The 23,238-nt window shown below is 47.0% G+C and overlaps 1 protein-coding gene across 15 annotated transcripts in view; it reads right to left on the bottom strand.

The window, feature by feature from the left end:
• Positions 1–23,238, bottom strand: part of F8 (coagulation factor VIII) — a 147,270-nt gene that overhangs the window by 63,303 nt on the left and 60,729 nt on the right. For all 15 annotated transcript variants that reach the window (XM_045029655.1, XM_045029649.1, XM_045029648.1 and 12 more), the window contains 6 exons: positions 22,811–23,078; positions 20,527–20,701; positions 19,194–19,287; positions 10,323–10,534; positions 3,219–3,369; positions 2,651–2,860 (listed from right to left, as the gene is read on the bottom strand). In XM_045029655.1, coding sequence (XP_044885590.1) covers positions 2,651–2,860; positions 3,219–3,369; positions 10,323–10,534; positions 19,194–19,287; positions 20,527–20,701; positions 22,811–23,078 — 1,110 coding nt within the window. The remainder of the gene's footprint in view (positions 1–2,650; positions 2,861–3,218; positions 3,370–10,322; positions 10,535–19,193; positions 19,288–20,526; positions 20,702–22,810; positions 23,079–23,238) is intronic.

Genomic DNA, 23,238 nt, shown 5'->3' with positions numbered 1-23,238 from the left:
CACACCTTGGTGTGGCTTTGGCAATCTCAGCCATGATCCATGATGGGAATTATAGTTACTACATTCAAGCTGTTCAGTGACTTGTTTTAAGGGCTCAGCAGATACACTGACAGATGAAAGGTACATGGAGGAAACTGGACTGCAGCGCTGAGATGCACCAGATGCTAAGGGGTGCCAGATGGAATTAGGCTCATTCCACAGAACTGTCCCCAGCAGTGTTTCCATCCCTCACTAAGAGTGATTTTCCTGACACCAGCAGAAAGCCACAGGCCCAGCACATTGGGATTCACTATCGTTTGGGAACTGGGATGGGAGGCTGGAACAAACTTGACAGAGCGTATATGGAAGAATTTGCATGCATTATAACAGAACAAAAACACTTAAAATAATCTCAACTAGGCACTAAAATATAGTCTGTTCTCCAGCTATACATATTGTCAGTAAGATTTGTTCTGAGTTTTTAAAAGGCTGCAAGAATGTTGGGTGCTATTTAAAATTTAAATCTGTGTACATGTGCTGTGCTGATCTCACTGCAGTGTCATGCAATGGCATAACTCGTACTGGTAAAAAAGTGGTGCTAATCTACCCAGGCTCTGCCCACAACTACAGAAAAGCTGAAATTCTGCTAAAACTATCAGCAGTGAAACAGTTAATGATGCTGGCATTGCAAAACCAAGCAGAAACCACAGCTGACTTAAAACAATTCAAGGCCTTCTCTATAAATTAAAAGAAACAAAACAAAAAAAAGGCACAAGCCTAATTTTAAAAAGAATAATTTGCAGATCACTTTGACAAGAAACAAACAACAAATTACTGAATAGAAACAGCACTCTCAGGTGGTGGAACCTTGTTTACCATGACTCAGTCCAGATGTATTTTTAAAACCATTTTAAATACAGTTTTAAGTACATTTGATGGGGGTGAAAGGTGCCAGATTGACAGCCCTGGGGATTGAAGGCCTGTATTTATTATAGACAAGATGCAGCATATGAAGAGACAGCATATACTTCTTCCACACTGTCCTTGTCGATGTATCCCAGAGAGGCGCCCCTAGAAGGGAAAGGTGTATTCATTCTTTCCGGCTCATTTAGGCCCTGATCTTGCCAGATCCATGCGGGCAGATTCTTACACCCTTGCATAGTCCCAGGGAAGTCAATCAGAATGTGCACAGACAGAGCTCCTCCTTCACGGATCAAGGCCTGAGTCATTTGCCTCTGTGTTCAGATGGCCACCAAGGAGACCAGTGCTGATGGTAGCTTTTTTATTGCCACTAGGAATGGGACTTGAGCCATTTGGGCACTTCACATAAGACATCAGATCACCATTAGATGGTAACAGCATTTACCTTGTCAAACCAGTCCCCTTGAGGCAGAAGGCTCTGCGTCCCACCACCCATCCCACATGGGATTCTGTAGGAGTGGAACAGTCTAGTTTTGCAACTCAAGGAGTAGTGATGGCAAGTTAAAGGTGCTTGTTGCATTCCATAAGGGGGGAATCCGAGTGGCCAAAATTGTGGTTGTGGCTTTTCTAAAGTCTTTTGGGAATGACCAATCAGCTTCTGCCCCTGGCACCTGAATAAAGTACTCTGGGAATTACTCTCAAAGTTCCTTGTTCAAAAAAAAAAAAGTTTAGAAGTTTAACTATTTTTTAAATGTAGAGTTTTTATAGGGGTAACTTCACAATAACATTATATCTCTCAGCATTTTTCACATCATTCGTTAGTGGCCAAAACAGACACAAAATGTAACTGTGTCTGTTGTATTTCTCAGCTCTGCTCTGTTGTTTCTCTGGAGCCCAAGAAAGATTTCAGAGACTGGAAATTAGGTCCTTCTCTGAAGCTATAATCTGCTGGGTTTGACTGTGGGTAGCACACACAATACCGAATATGATTTTTCTTCATCTATACACTGGGCACCAGATCATGGTCAGCATCACACCAGCAAGGCTGATTCTTCACAACTGTGTTCAAACATGTTAAACTTCTGTAAGGTAGCCGCACTGTAAGAGTTTGTTCTGATAAGAGTACTTTTGGCACCTTCAAGACTAACAAATTTATTTGAGTATAAGCTTTCGTGGTCTACAGCCCACTTCATCGGATGCATAGAATGGAACATATAGTAAGAAGAGGTTTTTTTCTCCTGCTGATAATAGCTCATCTTAATTAATTAGCCTCTTAGAATTGGTATGGCAACTTCCACCTTTTCATGTTCTCTGTATGTATATATATCTTCTTACTATATGTTCCATTCTATGCATCCAATGAAGTGAGCTGTAACCCACGAAAGCTTATACTCAAATAAATTTGTTAGTCTTGAAAGTGCGACAAGTACTCCTGTTCTTTTTGCGGATACAGACTAACACGGCTGCTATTCTGAAACCTGTTCTGATGATGTAACTTAATAGCTAGCTGGGGAGGTGGGAGGGGAGGGAGAAGGGCAGAACCAGATGCACCTGGAATTTACTTGCTCATGCAGTTTCAGTTGAGTTCTGATAAATCTCTCTCTCTTAATAAAGCTGGTTATTTTTCTAGCTGATTCCTATAGTTCATGCACGTAAAATGCTCCTGATGGAACATGCTGACCTGTCTCTGTTAACATATACTGCACAGCAGCTGGGCACAGTAATTTATAAAACAACTAAAATTATTAACCTGGCTTTTCCATGCTCATGAAGACGGTTTCTCCAGAAAGTGGAAAGAGGGTGAGCGTGTCCTTAAAGACCATGTTGTGTTTGAAGGTGTTTCCAGAGAAGAAAACAGACAGGAAGTCTGTCTGGGCACCGACACTTAAGACATACCAGTACACCACTTGATGCAGGCAAAGTTTCAGGTGCAGGTTGTCAAAGACGTAGCCATTAATACCTGGAAGAGGCATGGGGTGTGAGAAGTTTTATCGGTGTTTTGGTCTCACATGGCAGCTAATCTTTTATATTTTAGCTAGGTGTTAAGACTGTTCACAGTTAAGACTTCAGTTCATTCCCTGACAACAAGCAGGTGTTGATCACATTCCCCCTCCAGAAGGAGCCCAGATCAGGACAGTCATGACCAGCCTACAATCAAGAAAGAACCCAAGATCAGGTCATTCATTGCTAGCTAATATCAGCTAACAATGATCTACCATAACAATGCTGAGCCAATAAGTAAGACAGGTCCTTATGTATGGATAATCCTGGTTTTTCCTTCAGTCCTCCACTTACAGCTCCCACCCTGGGATACTCACTGTGGATAACATTTGAGGCATAGAAATCAGGATCCTGGGGGTTCACAGTAGCTGCATCTGTGCAGAACCTCTGTATATTTTCTGCCAGGTACCAGCTGTGGTTTTCATCAAAGACCGAAAACAGCACAAACCTCGTCTCATCCGACATCATCTGGGAATCACAGAGGAAGGGGGTTATTCATAATCTGGGATGGCTCTGGCCTGGATGTAAACTGACACTCAGAGGTCACAGTGTACCTGCCAACAATCACCCAAGACTGGGCAGGACGTTGGTACTGCAGCCAGGCCCACCAGGTGGCAGCCTTAGCTGCTGTGCCCAGCAATGCATTTAATCCCTGCCTGACCAACAGCCTGATTGCTAAAGGCCTATAGGCCCCTGATTGGATGGACAGGAGCACTATAGAAAGGCCCCAACAGAAAGAGGAAGCTGTCTGAGCAACAGACCATTGTCTGCTGGTTGCTGCCTCTCCCAACCCTGCCTCGTTGCCTCGCCTGACCTCGCCTGCCCAACCCACTGACACAGCCCCTGGGCTTGGATCTTTTGCCTACTGACCCCCAGAGAGCTCTGACCATTGTCCTGGCTGCCTCTGATGCAGACTGACCTGCTGCTACCCCATCACCATGCACACATTTGACTCCTGCTCTGGCCTGCCCCCACCCTGCCGCTTCAGCCATTGGGTATGACAGTGCTCTCAGCCAGCTAGTGGAGTCCTGTGGCTGCACATCCTGCATGTGCATGTATCCGGCATATGGCTGCTGCTAAACTCCAACCTAGAGCCTCACGGTATGTAGGCAGCAGCTATATTAGGTGAGTTCAGAGATGGTCAGGGGTGAAAGTAACTTAAAGAACTTACCCGTACTCTGGAGTCCTTAGGAGGGGGCAGGGCCTCTACTGGAAGAGGCGGGGCCTTTAAATACCCAGGGGCTTTAAATCAGAATTTAAAGGGCCCAGGACTGGGGCTGTGGTAGCAGCAGCTGGGAGCCCTGGGCCCTTTAAATTGCCCCCATAGCTACCAGCTGCAGAGGCGGCTAGGAGCCTGGGGCGTGATTTAAAGGGCCCGGGGCTCCAGCTGTTACTACCGCAGTGGAGCCCTGGGCACTTTAAATCACCATCAGAGGGGGCCCCGGCCTCTGGCGGAGCTTTAAAGGGCCTGGGGCTCTGCTGCAGTAGCGGCAGCCGGGAGCCCCTGGCCCTTTAAATCACCACCAGAGCCCCACTGCTGCTACCCCAGGGCTCCAGCAGCAGAGCTCGGGTGGTGATTTAAAGGGCCCCAGAGGGTAGCAGCAGCGGGAGCCCTGAGCCCTTTAAATTGCCACCCAAGCCGCGCTGCCAGAGCCCTGGGGTAGCAGCGGCAGCCGGGGGCTCAGGTGGTGATTTAAAGGGCCTGGGGCTCCAGTAGCCACTACCGGCCCAGGCCCTTTAAATCGTCCCCGTAGCCTGCTGGAGCCCTGGGATAGCTGCGGTGGGGCTCCGGCGGCTATTTGAAGGATCCAAGGCTGCGGCAACTGCTACTGCCCCAGCCCTTAAAATAGCCACCGGAGCCCCGCCGCTGCCGGGTTCCTGGGGTAGTGGCGGTGGGGCTCCGATGGCAATTTAAAGGGCCAGGGGCTCGGCTACTGCTACCACCCCGAGCCCTTTAAATCATCCCCAGAGCCCTGGGGTAGCAACGACGGTGCTCCGGCAGCAAGTTAAAGGGCCTGGGGCTGTAGCGGTGGCCGAGCCCCTGGCCCTTTAAATTGCCACCAGAGCCCCGCTGCCACTACCCCAGGGCTCCGGTGCCTATTTTAAGGCCTGGGGCAGTAGCGGCTGCTGCAGCCTCGGATCCTTTAAATAGCTGCCGGAGCCCCACCACAGCTACCCAAGGGCTCCAGCAGGCTATGGGGACAATTTAAAGGGCCAGGGGCGGTAGCAGCTACTAGAGCCCCGGACCCTTTAAATCGTCCCCGGAGCCCTGCTGCCAGAGCCCTGGGGAGGCGGCGGCAGCTCTCTGGCGGCTATTTTAAGGGCTGGGGTTGTAGCAGCTGCCACAGCCCCAGATCCTTTAAATCAGGGGTCCCCAAGCCCCGGGCCGCGGACCGGTACTGGGCCGCGGCCTGTTAGGAACCGGGCCGCGAACCAACCCCTAGCACATCAAGCGGCGTGTCTCTGGCGGGGCCCCTGAGCCCCGCCCCCTCAGAGCCACGTGGTGAGGGGGCGGGGCTGCGAGCTCCGGGCTGAGCTTAGCTGCCTCCGCTCGGCGTGGAGCTCCCAGCCCCGCCCCCTCACCACACGGCTCTGAGCGGGGCGGAACTCGGGCCCCGCCGGAGACACGCTGCAGCTGTCAGGCGAGGCGCTGAGGCTCCGGGTGAGGAGGGAGCCGGGGGTAAGAGGCTGGGGCCAGGAGGGTTGGCTAAGGGGCAGGGAGTCCTGGGGACAGTCAGGGCACAGAGAGGGGGCGGAGGTTGGGGGGGCGGTCAGGGGGCAGGGAATGGGGAGGGTTGGATTGTGGGTGTTCCGGGGGGGTCTGTCAGGACTCAGCGTGGGGGGGGGATAGGGGTTGGGGCAGTCAGGGGACAGGGAGCAGGGGTGGGGTCCCAGGGTGGTGGGGGTCTCTGGGGGATGGTGAGGGGACAAGGAGCAGGATGGGTCGGGGATTCTGAGGGGGGCGGGCAGTCGGGGGGGCAGGAAGTGGGTGGGGGTCAGATAGGGGGCAGGGCTCCCACTAATTCTGCATTATGGTCAGTTGTATAATTATTTCATTATATATTACAATAATAATAGAAAGAAAAGTACAAAAATAAATGTAATGCGCTTGAATCGTCCTAAAAGCATCCCACAGGTCCGCGGAAATTTTTTTTTCTACGAAACCGGTCCCTGGTGCCAAAAAGGTTGGGGACCGCTGCTTTAAATAGCCGCTGGAGCCCCGCTGCCGCTACCCCAGGGCTCCGGGGACAATTTAAAGGGCCCGGAGCGGTAGCTGCAGCAGGCGCCCCGGGCCCTTTATATTGCGTCTGAGCCCCGCCGCTTCCCCAGGGCTCCGGCAGCAGGGCTCTGGCAGCAATTTAAAGGGCCCAAGGCTCCGGCTGCTGCTGGGAGTCCCAGGCCCTCTAAATTGCTGCCAGGGGAAGCCGATCCGCCCCTGCACAGCGCAAAGGCTCTTGCCGGTAGGCCATACTGGGGCGTACCGGCTTACTTTCACCTCTTGAGATGGTAGATTCCAGAGTGAGCTGCAGCAGCCAGGCTGAACACAAAGCTGTTCTGTGTTCATATTACAACCAGGGTTGGGAGAAGCTCTTTGCAGAAAGCACAACTCATGCCTCAACCCAAAGAGAAGCACTGGAAATGTGCCATGAAAGCTTGTTCTTGCAAGTCTCCTTGCCCAGGAGTGCACTCTGGAGGAGCAGACACGTGTTAGATGCTCATCCAAAGCAAACGTCTGAACCTTTGGGGCCAAATTCTACCTTCACTTGACACCAACACAACCCTGGCAGTAGCCAAAAGCCCAGTCACTGACCATACGTATTGGGAATTTAAGAAAACGTCAATAGATTTTGTTGTCAGAGCTCATTAATTTTAACTCCAAGTGTCTTAAGAGGACATTGAAGGGGTCAGCACTCTGTAGGATTGGGCCCTTGCTCAGGGCCACAGAGACAGGACTAGAACAAAAACAAATAGTCTGTCTCATGAACAGGGTGTGTGATACTCTGGGGAGATGGGACCAGCCCCACCTGTGCGATAAGGGATTTGCTGCTTCCCCTCCTGAAGGGGCAGGACTAAGGGGGCTAGGTGACAGTGGGCCTCATCAAAGGGCTGAAAGAGCTCAGTCTGGGATGTGCAGCCATGAGCCAGGGTTTGCAGAAAGCCGGGTCCTCCAGGGGCACCAGCCTGGGGCTGAGTGCCCTGTGTTGGAGCAGGGAAGACACCAAGGTAACCCAGAAAGGGGCTGGGACCAGGACACAAATGGTGGGCTAAAAAGACACCCATTGATGGCAGAAGAACCTTTTTGTTTGTTGGGGCTTTTAGCTGGATTGTTGTTACCACGGAACGGGTCATGTTCATTGTGACACGGCTGGAGGGCCAAGCCACATCTCCAGCATTGACCTGTGTTGGAGAGCTGAGGTGATCCACCTCAGGGAAGGAAACTGAGGTAGGGAGTGCTGGCAGTGCCATGCTTGGGCAAAAAGGAGTGCTATGGGGTGGCCGTGCCTTATGACACACTCCCTTGCTCTTAATGTTGCTGCTACACTACTATGCACCTGGTGCCATGGATATGTTAGTGACCTGTGCACTTATGAGGCTGTTTCCTCTCAGGTAGTGCAGGCTAGTGAATAGAGCACTAGACTGCAATTTAGGAGATCTGGGTTCTATTCCCAGCTCTGCCACTGGCCTGCTGGGTGACCTTGGGAAAGTCACTTCCCCTCCCCATACCTCAGTTTCCTCATCTGTGCAATGGGGATAATGATCCTGACTCCTTTGTAAAGTGCTTTGAGATCTATGGATGAAAAGAGCTAGGGATTATTATTCCAGAATCATTGAGATCCTTCAGTGGCAGGAGAGCATAGGTGTGAGTTACAATATGAATTATTTCATATAACCCAGCTGCTGTGTTTCTGTAACATCAGCTCTGATCTCAAATATAAAGGCATCCCTTAGTAATGTAAAGTATCAGAGGGGTAGCCGTGTTAGTCTGGATCTGTAAAAGCAGCAAAGAATCCTGTGGCACCTTATAGACTAACAGACGTTTTGCAGCATGAGCTTTCATGGGTGAATACCCACTTCGTCAGATGCAAGTAGTGGAAATTTCCAGGGACAGGTAAATATATGCAAGCAAGAAGCAAGCTAGAGATAACGAGGTTAGTTCAATCAGGGAGGATGAGGCCCTGTTCTAGCAGTTGAGGTGTGAAAACCAAGGGAGGAGAAACTGGTTCTGTAGTTGGCAAGCCATTCACAGTCTTTGTTTAATCCTGAGCTGATGGTGTCAAATTTGCAGATGAACTGAAGCTCAGCAGTTTCTCTTTGAAGTCTGGTCCTGAAGTTTTTTTGCTGCAGGATGGCCACCTTAAGATCTGCTATTGTGTGGCCAGGGAGGTTGAAGTGTTCTCCTACAGGTTTTTGTATATTGCCATTCCTAATATCTGATTTGTGTCCATTTATCCTTTTCCTTAGAGACTGTCCAGTTTGGCCGATGTACATAGCAGAGGGGCATTGCTGGCATATGATGGCGTATATTACATTGGTGGACGTGCAGGTGAATGAACCGGTGATGGTGTGGCTGATCTGGTTAGGTCCTGTGATGGTGTCCATATGGTGTCGCTGGTGTAGATATGTGGGCAGAGTTGGCATCGAGGTTTGTTGCATGGATTGGTTCCTGAGCTAGAGTTACTATGGTGCGGTGTGCAGTTACTGGTGAGAATATGCTTCAGGTTGGCAGGTTGTCTGTGGGCGAGGACTGGCCTGCCACCCAAGGCCTGTGAAAGTGTGGGATCATTGTCCAGGATGGGTTGTAGATCCCTGATGATGCGTTGGAGGGGTTTTAGCTGGGGACTGTATGTGATGGCCAGTGGAGTCCTGTTGGTTTCTTTCTTGGGTTTGTCTTGCAGTAGGAGGCTTCTGGGTACACGTCTGCCTCTGTTGATCTGTTTCCTTATTTCCTCGTGTGGGTACTGCAGTTTTGAGAATGCTTGGTGGAGATTTTGTAGGTGTTGGTCTCTGTCTGCGGGGTTAGAGCAGATGCGGTTGTACCTCAGTGCTTGGCTGTAGACAACGGATCTTGTGGTGTGCCCGGGATGGAAGCTGGAGGCATGAAGGTAAGCATAGCGGTCGGTAGGTTTTCGGTAAAGGATGGTGTTAATGTGACCATCACTTATTTGCACCGTGGTGTCTAGGAAGTGGACCTCCCGTGTAGATTGGTCCAGGCTGAGGTTGATGGTGGGGTGGAAGCTGTTGAAATCATGGTGGAATTTTTCCAGAGTCTCCTTCCCATGGTGGCAGGCCAGTCCTCGCCCACAGACAACCTGCCAACCTGAAGCATATTCTCACCAGTAACTGCACACTGCACCATAGTAATTCTAGCTCAGGAACCAATCCATGCAACAAACCTCAATGCCAACTCTGCCCACATATCTACACCAGCGACACCATCACAGGACCTAACCAGATCAGCACCATCACCGGTTCATTCACCTGCACGTCCACCAATGTAATATACGCCATCATATGCCAGCAATGCCCCTCTGCTATGTACATCGGCCAAACTGGTCAGTCTCTAAGGAAAAGGATAAATGGACACAAATCAGATATTAGGAATGGCAATATACAAAAACCTGTAGGAGAACACTTCAACCTCCCTGGCCACACAATAGCAGATCTTAAGGTGGCCATCCTGCAGCAAAAAAACTTCAGGACCAGACTTCAAAGAGAAACTGCTGAGCTTCAGTTCATCTGCAAATTTGACACCATCAGCTCAGGATTAAACAAAGACTGTGAATGGCTTGCCAACTACAGAACCAGTTTCTCCTCCCTTGGTTTTCACACCTCAACTGCTAGAACAGGGCCTCATCCTCCCTGATTGAACTAACCTCGTTATCTCTAGCTTGCTTCTTGCTTGCATATATTTACCTGCCCCTGGAAATTTCCACTACTTGCATCCGATGAAGTGGGTATTCACCCACGAAAGCTCATGCTGCAAAACGTCTGTTAGTCTATAAGGTGCCACAGGATTCTTTGCTGCTTTTAGTAATGTAAGTTACCCATCATATGGATATATGTCCAGGCACTTGACAGCAGAACCAGCTGTCCAGAGCAGGTAACCATATGTCTGCACTGAAATCAAGGGAACAGACACAGGTTTTGTCAGTTCTGATTAATATTGGTGTCATGGAAAGTAAAGACTAAATTCTGCAGCCCTTTAGCCAAGCAAACCTCCGACATGAACCAATGAGAGATCTGCCTACGTAAGGGCTTTGGGATCTGTCCCTAAGGATGAAAAATTAGCAAGCAATGATGCATTATCACAATGGGAAAATTCAAATGTTGGGAAGCTGCGGTGCAGTGTCACTATGTCGCACCGCAATGGCTTTGTCCTGCAGCTCCAAAGGTGATTACTCTGAAAGGGAAGAGCTCACCTGATTCCCTCTCTGATCCATTGATTCTTTAGAGCAGATCAAGAGGGGGCCGATTAGCCCCGAGGCCGTGTCTCGGACTGGGTTGATGGAGCTGTAGTAGAAATGGGTCAGGCAGCGAGGATCTGAGCCAGCCGGCCCATCCTCAGTCGTCACTTTCCAGCTGTACTTGAATGACTGGCCAGGCTCAATAGGTATATCCTTCACATCTTTATCTGGTAACAGACAATCCCCAAGAGCAATTCATTAGGCTTGGGCATTCGGTGGAGGGGGTAATCCTACTTATAAAATGGGCTGGAGGAAGGAGGGGATTGAATGGGACAAGTAGGAATCAAGATCATACAAGCTTCCTGAGAAGCAGCAGAAGGTCCAGAACAAGCATCTAGGTCCAGAAACAACAGTGCTTAGATTCCAGGATTGAGGCTTCTCTTGTGGGCACTGCTGGCCCAATCAGAGCTCCTGAAATCTCATGAGAAAGCCTGATCCCACAACACTTCCAGCTTAAGGACATGAGCCAACAAAGCATTCCTCTGCAGGAAGGGCACTGGGCCTTAAACAGGTGCTTAAAGTTCAGTACACGCTTAGGTGCTTTCTTGAATCAGGACCACATTTGCAAACCCAAGAGGCCTGTACAGTATGGAGGGAAGGTTTGAAGACTTCTCTGGAGGTGCTAGTACTTGCCTGAGCCAAACAGAGCCAGGGATGGAAGGGAAGGTTTGTACCTTAATTTTGAAACCACTTATGAATATCATGGGCTGAGTCTGATCTGAACTCAAATTTATCTGGGTTGTGTCATGCTGAGTGGAGATTATAGGTGAAATGGCAAGGGACTAGATAGGGTGAAGAGTGATGCAGAGAAGGGCAGAATGACAGACAAATACAGAATAACTGTGAGAAAAGAAGGTTGGTTAGAAGACAGGAAACACTAACATCAAATAAATACAGTGATGATACCTGCTCAGGGCAATTGCTTTTGCCAGATATGCTTCTGAAGGGGACTCATCCAACCCTAATGCCGAGCCCAAGTTGCTAGAAAAAACTTGGATTTAATTGATCACCCTTAAATTATGGTACAATAATCAATAGGCAGAGATCCCACAAAGATGGATGAGTGTTCTGCCCAATTTATAGCTGGGGAAATGGAATCACCAAGCATGGACGTGACTTGCCCACAGTCATGCAGTGAGTCAGTGGCTGAGCCGGGAACAGAACCTAGCTGTCCTGGAGGAAAGCACTATCTTAAATTAAATAATAGCGGGGCAAAAAAGGGGGGGTTTCAAATCTGAGCTAGTTTTATGAAACCTGAAACCACTGTTTCCTCTCCTTTTCTTGGAGGTTCCCATGCCAGCTAGAAGCAGCAGCAGAGAAGCTTGTTCATGCACTGCGATTGTTGTCCTAGATAGTTTTAATCCTTAAGAAAAAAAGAGGAGGGAGACAGAAGCTGCATGATGCCCACCCAGGAATCAGGATGGTTCCTAAGTAACAGTGTCTCCCAAAGATTCCCACCAGGTGGCAGCCCAGCAGTGGTTGGAAGGCCAGATGGTAACCTAGCAACTGCACACAGGAAAACAAGAAGTACTACCAGGAGGAGAAGTTGAACCAGAGGGAAACCCCCAAACTAAAGCAGAGCAGGAGAGCGCTTATGTGCCCAGCTCACCCACCCTGGCAGCATCAGAATGGAGGATTCCTGCCCAGGGAGTATTTCACTAATGCCACAAAGGGCCCGATTCTACCACCCTCACACTAGTTTTACACCAGTGTTACTCTGCTGACTTCCATGCAATTACTCCTGATTTACACTGGTATAAATGAGGTAAGATTCCAGTCCACTGAGCAGCACCTGACTGCAAAGCAGTCCTGTTGATTTTGGTACTGGTCACTGGGAAGGTGGCATAACTGGGTGGTTGTATTAAGTAAAATGGCAGAAGGAGGAGGATTAGTGATTATCATTGTCCCCAATCAGGTGGTCCAGCAGCTAGGGCACTAGCCGAGGGCTTGGGAGACCTGGGTTCAATTTTGCCACAGATTTCCTGTGTGACCTGGGGCAAGTTGCTCAGTGCCTCAGTTTCCCATGAGTACAATGGGGATAATAGCAGGGCCCTGCCTCACACAGCTGTGTGTGGCTAAATATATTAAAAACTGTGAAATGCTCTGAGATCTACTGCTGAAAAGAGCTAGGTATTGATTATATAATAAAAATATTGCATTATCCTACAGCAATGGCTCAAAACACTGCAGCTGACAGCCATGTCAATACCATACTACACCTCTGCTAATAAAGCAGTGTTTTATGTTAAGGAATTTTGGAATAAATACCAGTTGATCATTCAAAACACGTTTAGAACCATGAAAGTTTATTTAGTTGACTTTGCTTTAAGCTACCATTTAAAACCCATTTTATAGCTGTGTGGTTCCAGGAAGGTTTTTGGAAGAAGGGCTGGTCAGTGTGAAATGCCCAGGGAATGAGGAGAAAGTGAAATATACAAGACATATGCTAATCCCTGTGCATGGGATAGGAAGGAATTTCCCCAGTGCACGTGTACAGCATCGCTCACTGGAAGGTGCATTATGGCAGTGGGTATTTCCTTCCTACAAAGCATTGCTGGCCACAGCCAGAGGAGGATACTGACTTGGATGATCTGATATGCTAAAGAAATCCTGTGAAAAGACAAGAATGTCTGAGGCTCGGTGATTCCTCCATTACTGATGAAGAGCAGCAGAGGGATCAGTTCCTGTTGTCTGGAAGCATCATGAGGGAACATGCGACCCTCATTGCAGAACCTCTGCCGGGGCAAGGAAACCGCAAGAGGGTCCCTTTGTACAGCCTCCTTCTGCTGTTGTGGGGTGGGATTGGCCTCTCAATGGAAGCAGCAGGAGATCTGGACTCCAGAGCATGCAGATCTTCTCAGATCTTGGGGGCTCTAGAGAGGCCAGAGCTATCTGCATGAGGGAGGCCTCCACACTGCCTCCTGACCCTGTGGCTGACCCTCAGTTCCCTGATCAACAGGACCTCTCCTGTCAGCCCCTGTCCCCAAAACGTCCCTCAAAGAGAAGGTTCCACAGCGCAGAGGGGTCTCTTCTCAAGAGTTAATACAGTCTCAGGGGACATCAGTACCCAAGTACTTTGAATCAGTGGTTTCCCCAGGAATTGAAATTAGGGGGGGTGTTCAAATTTACAGGGGGGGTGTCAGGACCAATGAGATATATAAAAGAGATATGAATAAAGTAAATGTTTTGTTAGGATTATGCAAATTTAACATAAGAATAATGCAAGTTACACCAAAACACATAACAGGTCTAGATTTCTAAAAAAAGTATTTAATTTAAATTGACTTTTGAAAAGTAAGCCATCATGGGGTAAGAGGAAAGTCCTCTCATGGATCAGTAACTGGTTAAAAGATGGGAAACAAAGGGTAGGAATAAATTATCAGTTTTCAGAATGGAGAGAGATAAATAGTGGTATCCCTGAGGGGTCGGTACTGGGACCAGCGCTGTTCAACATATTCATAAATGATCTGGAAAAATGGGTAAACAGTGAGGTGGCAAAATTTGCAGATGATACAAAACTATTCAAGATAGTTAAGTCCCAGGCAGACTGCGAAGAATTACAAAGGGATCTCATAAAACTGAGTGACTGGGCAACAAAAATGGCAGATGAAATTTAATGTTGATAAATGCAAAGTATTTGGAAAACAATCTCAACTATACATACAAAATGAAGGAGTCTGAATTAGCTGTTAACACTCAAGAAAGATCTTGCAGTCATTGTGGATAGTTCTCTGAAAACATCCACTCAGTGTACAGCGGCAGCCAGTGATTCCCAACATTCTGTTTGCTTTTTTAAAAAGAACAGGAGCACTTGTGGCACCTTAGGCCTGGTCTACACTAGGAGTTTATGAAGAATTTAGCAGCGTTAATTCGACTTAACTGTGCACCCGTCCACACCAGGAAGCTAATTAGTTCGACCTAAAGGGCTCTTTAGTTCGAATTCTGTACTCCTCCCCGACGAGGGGAGTAGCGCTAAATTCGACATGGCTATGTCGAATTAGGCTATGTGTGGACGGAAATTGACCTTAGTAGCTCCGGGAGCTATCTCACAGTGCACCACTCTGTTGACGCTCTGGACAGCAGTCCGAGCTTGGATGTTCTGACCAGCCACACAGGAAATGCCCAGGGAAAATTTGACACGCTCCGGCGCCTTGTGGATGTTCTGCAGGACCGCAGGCAGGAGGACAGAGCACCCCTGCATTGTATCTGCAACCGCCCTCCCCCGCCACAAAGTCCCAAACCCCCCTCACCCAAAGTAACAAGAAGGAGGGGCGACAGGGGCCGTGAAAACTGTCACTGCACCCCTGCAGAGTGCACAAATACAAGAAGGCTCTCATTCCCTAAATGCTGAGAAGTCCTTCCCTTCCTGGCTCACCGAAGCCCAGTCCCAGTTTCATCCCCTAACTATGTAGTTGATTATTAAAAGTAGTTTGCTGTTAATTACTATTTAAGTCAAGTTTTTCTACAGAAGACTGTCTGTGAAGGGGGTGGGGAAGAGGGTTGTTAATTGCATAGGACAGTCACCTTTACCAGGGTACAGACACGGGGGCAGAATCAACAGCAGGTCACACACACAGTGCAGTCAGTAGGCACCCTGGTCGGTCTGGGAGGTGTTTTCCATGTTCTGCGTGGGTGGGGGGTATGTGACTTTGTGGCATGGGAGGGCGGTTACAGAACTTATGCAGTGGTCCTTGTCCTGGACCACAGAGCCACACAGCAGGGGAATCTGTAACCGTCCTCCCCCGCCACAAGGTCACGTAGCCCCTGCACACAGAGTCCCAAAAAGGAGGGATGGCAGGCTTCGTTGAAACAACCAGTCCGGCACTGCAGACCGCTCTAGGAGCAGGAGCCTATCATTCCTCGAGTGTAGAAGCAGTGTTAACATCACTGCACACCCTACCCACCACAGTCTGCGTCCCTGTTTCAACCCTTTAACGTGAATTCATTAATAAAGAAAAGGTTGTTAATTAACAATGTTCCATTAACTTTATTTTTAAACGTGTGTTGGAAGGGGGGAAACGTGGTGAACGGGGTATGTAACCGCAGAAGAAAGTCAACAGTAACTGAAGCAGGGGCAGGTTCAGTTTCTCTGTAAAGAAACTGAACAGTCACAGGTTACCCTGCTCCCTGAGGAACCTAGCTTTCAAAGCCTCCCGGATGCACAGCACTTCCCGCTGGGCTCTTCTAATCGCACGGCTGTCTGGCTGAGCGTAATCAGCAGCCAGGCGATTTGCCTCAACCTCCCATCCCGCCATAAAGGTCTCCCCCTTGCTCTCACAGAGATTGTGGAGCACACAGCAAGCTGCAATAACAATGGGGATATTGGTTTCGCTGAGATCCGAGCGAGTCAGTAAGCTCCTCCATCTCCCCTTGAGATGTCCGAAAGCACGTTGAATGATGACAGTTACCCAAGACCACCCTCAACACATTTTTCCCCCCAGCATGCATTGTGGGGAAATCCCAGAATTCAAATGGGCAGCGGGGACTGCGGGAACTGTGGGATAGCTTCCCACAGTGCACCACTTCTAATGTCAACGCTTGCCCCGTTAGTGTGGACTCACAAAGTCGAATTAGTGTCCTTAGTGTGGACACACAAATTCGACTTTGTAAGGTCGATTCCACAAAATCGAATTAAGTGAAATTGAACTAATCTGGTAGTGTAGACATACCCTTAGAGACTAACAAATTTATTTGAGCATAAGCTTTCGTGGGCTACAGTCCACTTCATCGGATGTAGCCCACGAAAGCTTATGTTCTTTTTGCAATACAGACTAACACGGCTGCTACTCTGAAACCTTTGCTTTTTTAAGAAAGGGATAGATAATAAGACAGAAAATATCATATTGCCTCTATATAAATCCATGACACATGTACACCTTGAATACTGTGTGGAGATCTGGTTACCCCATCCCAAAAAAGACATACTGGAAATGCAACAGGTACAGAGATGGGCAACTAAAATGATTAGGGGTATGAAACAGGAGAAGAAATTAAAATGACTGGGAATTTTCAGCTTAGAAAAGAGACAACTAAGGGGGGATATGCTAGAGGTCTGTAAAATCTTGACTGATGTGAAGAAAGTGAATAAAGTAACTGTTTTGTTAGGTTAATGCAAATTTAACATAAGAATAATGCAAGTTACACCAAAACACATAACAGATCTAGATTTCTAAAAAAATATATAATTTAAAAAAAATGTATTTAATTTAAATTGACTTTTGAAAAGTAAGCCATCATGGGGTAAGAGGGAAGATCCTCTCATGGATCAGTAACTGGTTAAAAGATGGGAAACAAAGGGTAGGGATAAATTATCAGTTTTCAGAACGGAGAGAGATAAATAGTGGTATCCTTGAGGGGTCAGTACTGGGACCAGTCCTATTCAACATATTCATCTGGAAAAATGGGTAAACAGTGAGGTGGCAAAATTTGCAGATGATTCAAAACTATTCAAGATAGTTAAGTCCCAGGCAGACTGCGAAGAGTTACAAAGGGATCTCACAAAACTGGGTGACTGGGCAACAAAATGGCAAATTAAATTCAATGTTGATAAATGCAAAGTAATGCACATTGGAAAGCAATCTCAACTATACATACAAAATGATGGCATCTGAATTAGCTGTTAACACTCAAGGAAGAGATCTTGGAGTCATTGTGGATAGATCTCTGAAAACATCCACTCCATGTGCAGCAACAGTCACAAAAGCAAACAATGTTGGGAATCATTAAGAAAGGGATAGATAATAAGACAGAAATTATCATATTGCCTCTATATAAATCCATGGTACGTGCACACCTTGAATAGTGTATGTAGATCTGGTCACCCATCCTAAAAATATATATTGGAATTGGAAAAGGTACAGAGATGGGCAACTAAAATGATGAGGGGTATGAAACAGGAGGAGAGATTAAAGTGACTGGGAATTTTCAGCTTAGAAAAGAGATGACTAATGGGGATATGATAGAGGTCTACAAAATCTTGACTGGTGCGAAGAAAGTGAATAAGGAAATTTTATTTAATCCTTCACATAACACAAGAACTAGCAGTCACCCAATGAAATTAATAGGCAGCAGATTTTAAAAAAACAAAAGGAAGTATTTCTTCACGAAATATAAAGTCAACCCAGGGAACTCTTTGCCAGGGGATGCTGTGAAGACCAAAACTATAACAGGATTTTAAAAAGAACTAGATAAATTCCTGGAGAACAGGTCCATCTGTGGCTATTAGCCAGGATGGGAAGGATGCAACACCATGCTCTGAGTGTCCTTAGCCTGTTTGCCAGAAGCTGGGAATGGGCAACAGGGGATGGATCACTTGATGATGACCTGTTCTGTTCATTCCCTCTGAAGCACCTGGCCTTGACCACTGTTGTAAGACAGGGTACTGGGCTATATGGACCATTGGTCTGACCCAGTATGACCACTCTTATGTAAAAATTAATTATAATAAAAATGTTTAGTATAGAAACTCCCCAACATAATGACCTCCCAAGATAGCAACAATGTGAGATAACAACCTTGGCAAATACTGCATTTTAAAAATCTTGGCCTACTGGGAAACATATTTATATAAGTTTCCATTCCCAGTCACAAATCTAGCATTCTGGAGCAAAGTGACTAAAATATAGTCCAACAAACAAATGTTTATTTAACGTGCCCCTCACTTTTCCCTCCACCGCACTCCACTCACCGGTGTTGTCCTTGGTCAGTGGAGATTCAGAGTTCAGAGGTGCCTTCACATGAGTACACCTTCCAGGTGGGGGACAAAAAGGCACAGTTCGCTCTGGCCATGGCTGTTCGTTGTGCCACCGTTCACTCCACCGCTCTGTTGCCAATGGCCCTGCACAGTCACCTTCTGCTGTCACCTACCACTGTGACCTCTGCGAGTTGGTCTCTTGAGGTTCCACCAGCTCTCAGTGATTTCAGCTGAGCTCTCAGTGCGGGAACCTCGCTACTAGTGCAGTCTGGGCTGTCTCTTACACAAAAACACTGTACCCACAGGAACACTGTCCCCACAACAGGACTAAGCACGTAGACCTGATTGTCAGTGATTTCAGCTGCAGTGATCACTTAACAGAACAAAAGACTATGGAGCCTAATCAGCTCTGTCTTTAAACAGTGGAGAGGGACAGGTCCCCACCCTCTCTCTTGATGCCTTCAGATCATCACAGGCTAAGTACAGTTCTATTGCCCTTTACTCATACAATAAGAACAACATTTCATCCCCCGTTCCCCCCACATTCAAGTGGTTTGTAACCCAACCCCAGCCAAAATCTATCACTTGGACAACACAGCTCTGTTTGCTGGATACCTAGGTAGATTAGGTGTGAATGTAAATATAATCTGGCCCTGAAGCTTTAGCCCCCAGCTCATCACTAGCTGTCAGGGAGAGCTCATTTAGACTTTGCTTACAAATCATCATTTGAAATTATTAGGTTGGCCAACATCACTGAAATGAATGCACTGACATCATAAAAAACAGCTGTATAAGGAAGCAAGGAAGCTAGTCTATGTTCATACTTTTCAAATCTATTATACTTTTTCAGATACACATATTTTATCATATACTGTATAAGCTTTTAAAGTGTGTATTAATGTTTCAGTTTAAATTCAGATTTCCAAACAGTCACTAAATTGGTATGTAACTAGCTCACAAAACTGGGGGGCGTGTTGGGAAAATTCAGGGGGTGTGTAGGGAAATCACTGCTTTGAATAGTTAAAACAGCCCATTTACTGCGGGCTTCACCAGACTCTCTTGTTCTGAGGTATGTGATCTTCGCCAACTGCTCTGCTAAATTCCAGTGACCTTCCTTCCTCAGCCAATCTCACCTTCAGAAGACTTCACTGGGTGATAGGAACTTATGCTGGTGAGCCCATGAGGGTAGATGTTGTAAGGCCGACTTGCTAGATTCTTGAACACAATCTGAAATAACAACAAACAACAATAACACTTAGCCCTCTATAGCCCTCTGTCTTCAAAACTTTATGGTCATTCATCTTCAGCAGTGCCTCCATGTTGTCTGGATTGGTCTTAGGCACACTATTGCAGGGGGCCTCGGGCACTGGTGCACCTCAGTCCCTCCTGTTCTCTGTCTGTGGCACATAACAGTCTAGTCTCCTGTGGGCTGTGATACTTTGGTCTCATTTAAGTTGTCGGGTTTAGTGTGGGGGTGCTGGTGGCCTGTGATGGCTGAAGGTCAGACTAGATGATCCAGTGGGCTTCTTCTGGTCTTAAACTCTATGACCCTGACTTTCTTTGAGGTCCCAGTTTCAGTCAGTCCATGTAAGAGCATGGAAATGGCAGAATTATTAGAGGGTAGGGAAATATTATTTAGACCCATTTTACAGATGGGAAAAGTGAGGCCCACAGTGGCTGAGACTGCTTTTTTAAAACATGGGTGCCCATAATTGGACACTGAATCCATAAGAGGCTTGAGTAAGTGGCCTGATTCACAGAGGTGCTGTGCTCCCATCTGCCTCAAATACAATCGTGGGTGTGTGGCGTTTCTGAACATCTGCCCAATCAAATAAATATGGAGATACGTGCCACCCCAGTTTGAAGTCTTTGGCCTCAGTTCCTTGCTGTCAGCTACACAGCAAATCAAAAAGACTAGAACTAGAATCTGCTGAATCATAACCTGTTCTCACCAGAAGCCCACTCTGCCTCTTGGTAATGATAAACAAGTCAAGCAGCCAGTTAATAAAAGAGTACAGTAAGATAGGCTGTGTGTATAAAGTAGCCTCCCCCAGGTACTGTACATCCTAAATTACCCATGCAATCAACACATAGTTGGAGAAGACTCAAGGAAGGAAGTGGATAGATCTGTCTCAGAAGAATGTGTTGGAAGGCACGTACAATGTATGGGTTAGTATGATTACTAAGCACAGCTGATTGCATTAAAGACAAGTCAAGAGCATTGAGCCAAATCCATCCCACGTGAATTTCCACTGATGTCAATGAGGCTTTTACCTCTAGATTTCAATAGCAACTGAAAGAAGGTCCTCCTCTCTGGTGGACACTAGCTACTACAAGGGACTCAGTAATGAATTTGTGTCAGACCATAGGCATGAATGGGGGACCAGGAAGAAGAACTGTAATGAATCTTCAGAGTTTACCTTTCCCATCCCTCTTACCAGAAAGCCGTCTCTCTCTTTCTCTTACCAAAAATTGGTCCCCAACTTCTCCTTTAAGGACAGGTCCCAGAATTCCTGTGTCACGTTGATCTGATACCTTGCGCTTCTTAAAGGTCCCATCCTCATATTCCACAAACATCACCTTCTTATACTTTGAACCAATTCGCTGAGGACCAGCTTCCAGAAACTGACTTGTGTAACTTCTACAGGGGAGAGAGGAAAAGGAGAAATGAGTGAGCCCAGGTGGAGGGCACAGGAGCTGTTTTTTTACTATTATCACCATCATTATTATTAATAATAATTGTATAATAATAAATTTGTTATCGTGGTAGTGTGCACAGGCCCCAGTGTGATCAGGGCCACGTTGTGGTAGGCACTGTACAGAAACAGAATGAAAAGGAAGTCCCTGCCCTGAAAAACAATGCAACAAAATACAACTTTTCCACAACCCTAAGATTGGATTCAAATGCAGGCTATCACTTCTATAAGAGAGGAAGCCTACGCCAGATGCAATTGTAGGACACTGTTGACCAATATACATTGGGCTAATTAATACATATGTATGTGTATATATATATCACATTATCAATATGCATTATTCACACCACATGTATTAATATGCATTAAGCACACAATATCAATATAACATTGTATTGTATATATATATTTCTAGCAGTTATATGGCCTAAATTGGCCTATGTCTTTCTATAATCCTGTTCACTTACGAGAAGTATCCCATAACAGTCTGCAAAGCTGAAGTCAGCTTTGGAGTTAGAAAACAGGAAACTTGTCAAAGGCAAAATCCATGAATGTTCTTCCCTGGTACAGATACTTTCTCGGATAAGTATCTGAAGTGCTAGTAAAGAAGGTACAGAAAAATGGGGAATGGGGACAAATTGATGTTTGGGTTTTAGTGAAGTGTGAAGGGGTTTGTAACCTCTAACATCATCCTATAAATACTACCAGCTGAAATGTGTAGCTCTGGGAGCATTCCTTCTATGTAAGGTGAATTTAACAACAATACGGCATCCCAGAAATTGGTATTGTATTGAACCATTTTTCTGGTATTGGTTTTTAGCAATAAACCTGGCTGATATTGGTTACCGGGCTCCTGAGTCTATTTCATAACAGACCCAAGTGTTTTCACTCTATTGACTACACAATTTAACAACAAGAGGTTAGTTATCGGTGTCCTGTCCTGGCAGCAACTGGTTGCTGTAGCAGAGCAGTGAGCTTGGCACTTGCCCACATGTGCTGGGGTCACTGCCAGCGGTGCCGAAATCACATGGCCAAGTAAACTCCTCTTACTACCCTGATCTGGAAGGACCCCCTCTATTAGTGCATTCAGCCCTCAGCTTCCCTGCAGACAAGAAGCCCAGTCAGTGCTAACTGGGATAATGAGTTTTCAGAGGTTGATACTTGTTCTTTGGGGGCTGGGCTGAGACTCTCCATGGGAAAGCAGAACCCTGTGACCCTGCTTAATACCCAAGCAAGCCTGCATGAGTAGAGCGAGTGAGATGTATCTCCATTGAAACCAGCAGAGCGGTAGCACAGGAGAAAGTGGCCCACCATGGCACTTTCACAAGTTAAGAGGGCAAGGTGGGCTGGGTATTTCAGCACCATCTACAGAACCCTCTGTTCAGAGGACTAGTACCACACCGCTCCCTCCAGAACTCTACCTGTGCTACTGGTAAGTGGCTTGTGGAAAGTTAGTGGCTATTGGCACCGTAGATCAAACAATTCCCTTTCTCCCAGGAGCTGACTGTCATTTCCACAACCTTCCCAGCCTCTGGCAAGGGACCAAATAGAGCCTCATGCTCTGGTACTGCGCGTGCTGCCTTGGGCTATATTAGATTGCTCACTCAGCCTTTATTCTGGGGTAGTCTTTTTTGCCACACTGATGGTATTATCTAATCTAATACACCCTCAGATAGGATTCTTAATGACAACAGTTCCCTTTAGATCAGGTTCCATGGGCAGAAAGTAAACCACGTTATGGCTTTGGTGACTTATATGGCTCAGCCTACCATTTGCCAGCAGCAAGTAATACGGCTTAAATATAAGGGCCAAACTCAGCTCTCACTCCCCTGAGGTTGTGCAGGTATACCTGAGAGAAGAACTTAGCCCACTCTCTTCTTGTCCTGAGCCTAACTCCTCAATGTAATGAGGAAGAAGTAAGCTGCTAATGGAAAGGGTCTGGTTGAGGCTTCATGGTGATTTGAGGAAAAGAAAGAAAACTCAGAGGGGGAAAATGGAACAGCTGGCCAAGCCTGTACTCACCCCATGCCCTGGCCATGCTAACATGCTCTCACCTGTCCAGATAAGTGGGCATTATTGGGGCATAGTCCCAATCCACCTCCTCAGCTGCAATGTAATGAGTCCAGGTCATAGGCTCCTGCTTGGCGAAAGCGCGTGCGCCAATCGAGGGGGAAGAGTCACTCTCATCAAACATAATCACAGTGTTGTCCAGATCATAGTTGTCATCATAATAGTCTTCATATGGTGCATCTGTGGCCAGCCTCATCTTCTTCTTGGGCTCTTCCAGGCAGACTTGCACACTGATGTATGCTTCCATGCCAGCTGAATTCAAATGGGCCAGGCAGAAAGATCAATGTCTGTCTGTCTGTCTCACTCACTCACAGCTCTGGATATTGTTTCACTAGTATCCCCAGTTTACCTGCCTCTACATCAGATGGACATACAGCTATCTAGCATATTGTATCTGGCTTGGTAAGTAGTT

This window comes from Mauremys mutica, chromosome 9, assembly GCF_020497125.1.
Source record: "Mauremys mutica isolate MM-2020 ecotype Southern chromosome 9, ASM2049712v1, whole genome shotgun sequence".
Taxonomy (NCBI): Eukaryota; Metazoa; Chordata; order Testudines; family Geoemydidae; genus Mauremys; species Mauremys mutica.
Note: the sequence above shows the minus strand (reverse complement) of the source record. Positions and strands in the feature narration are given on the sequence as shown.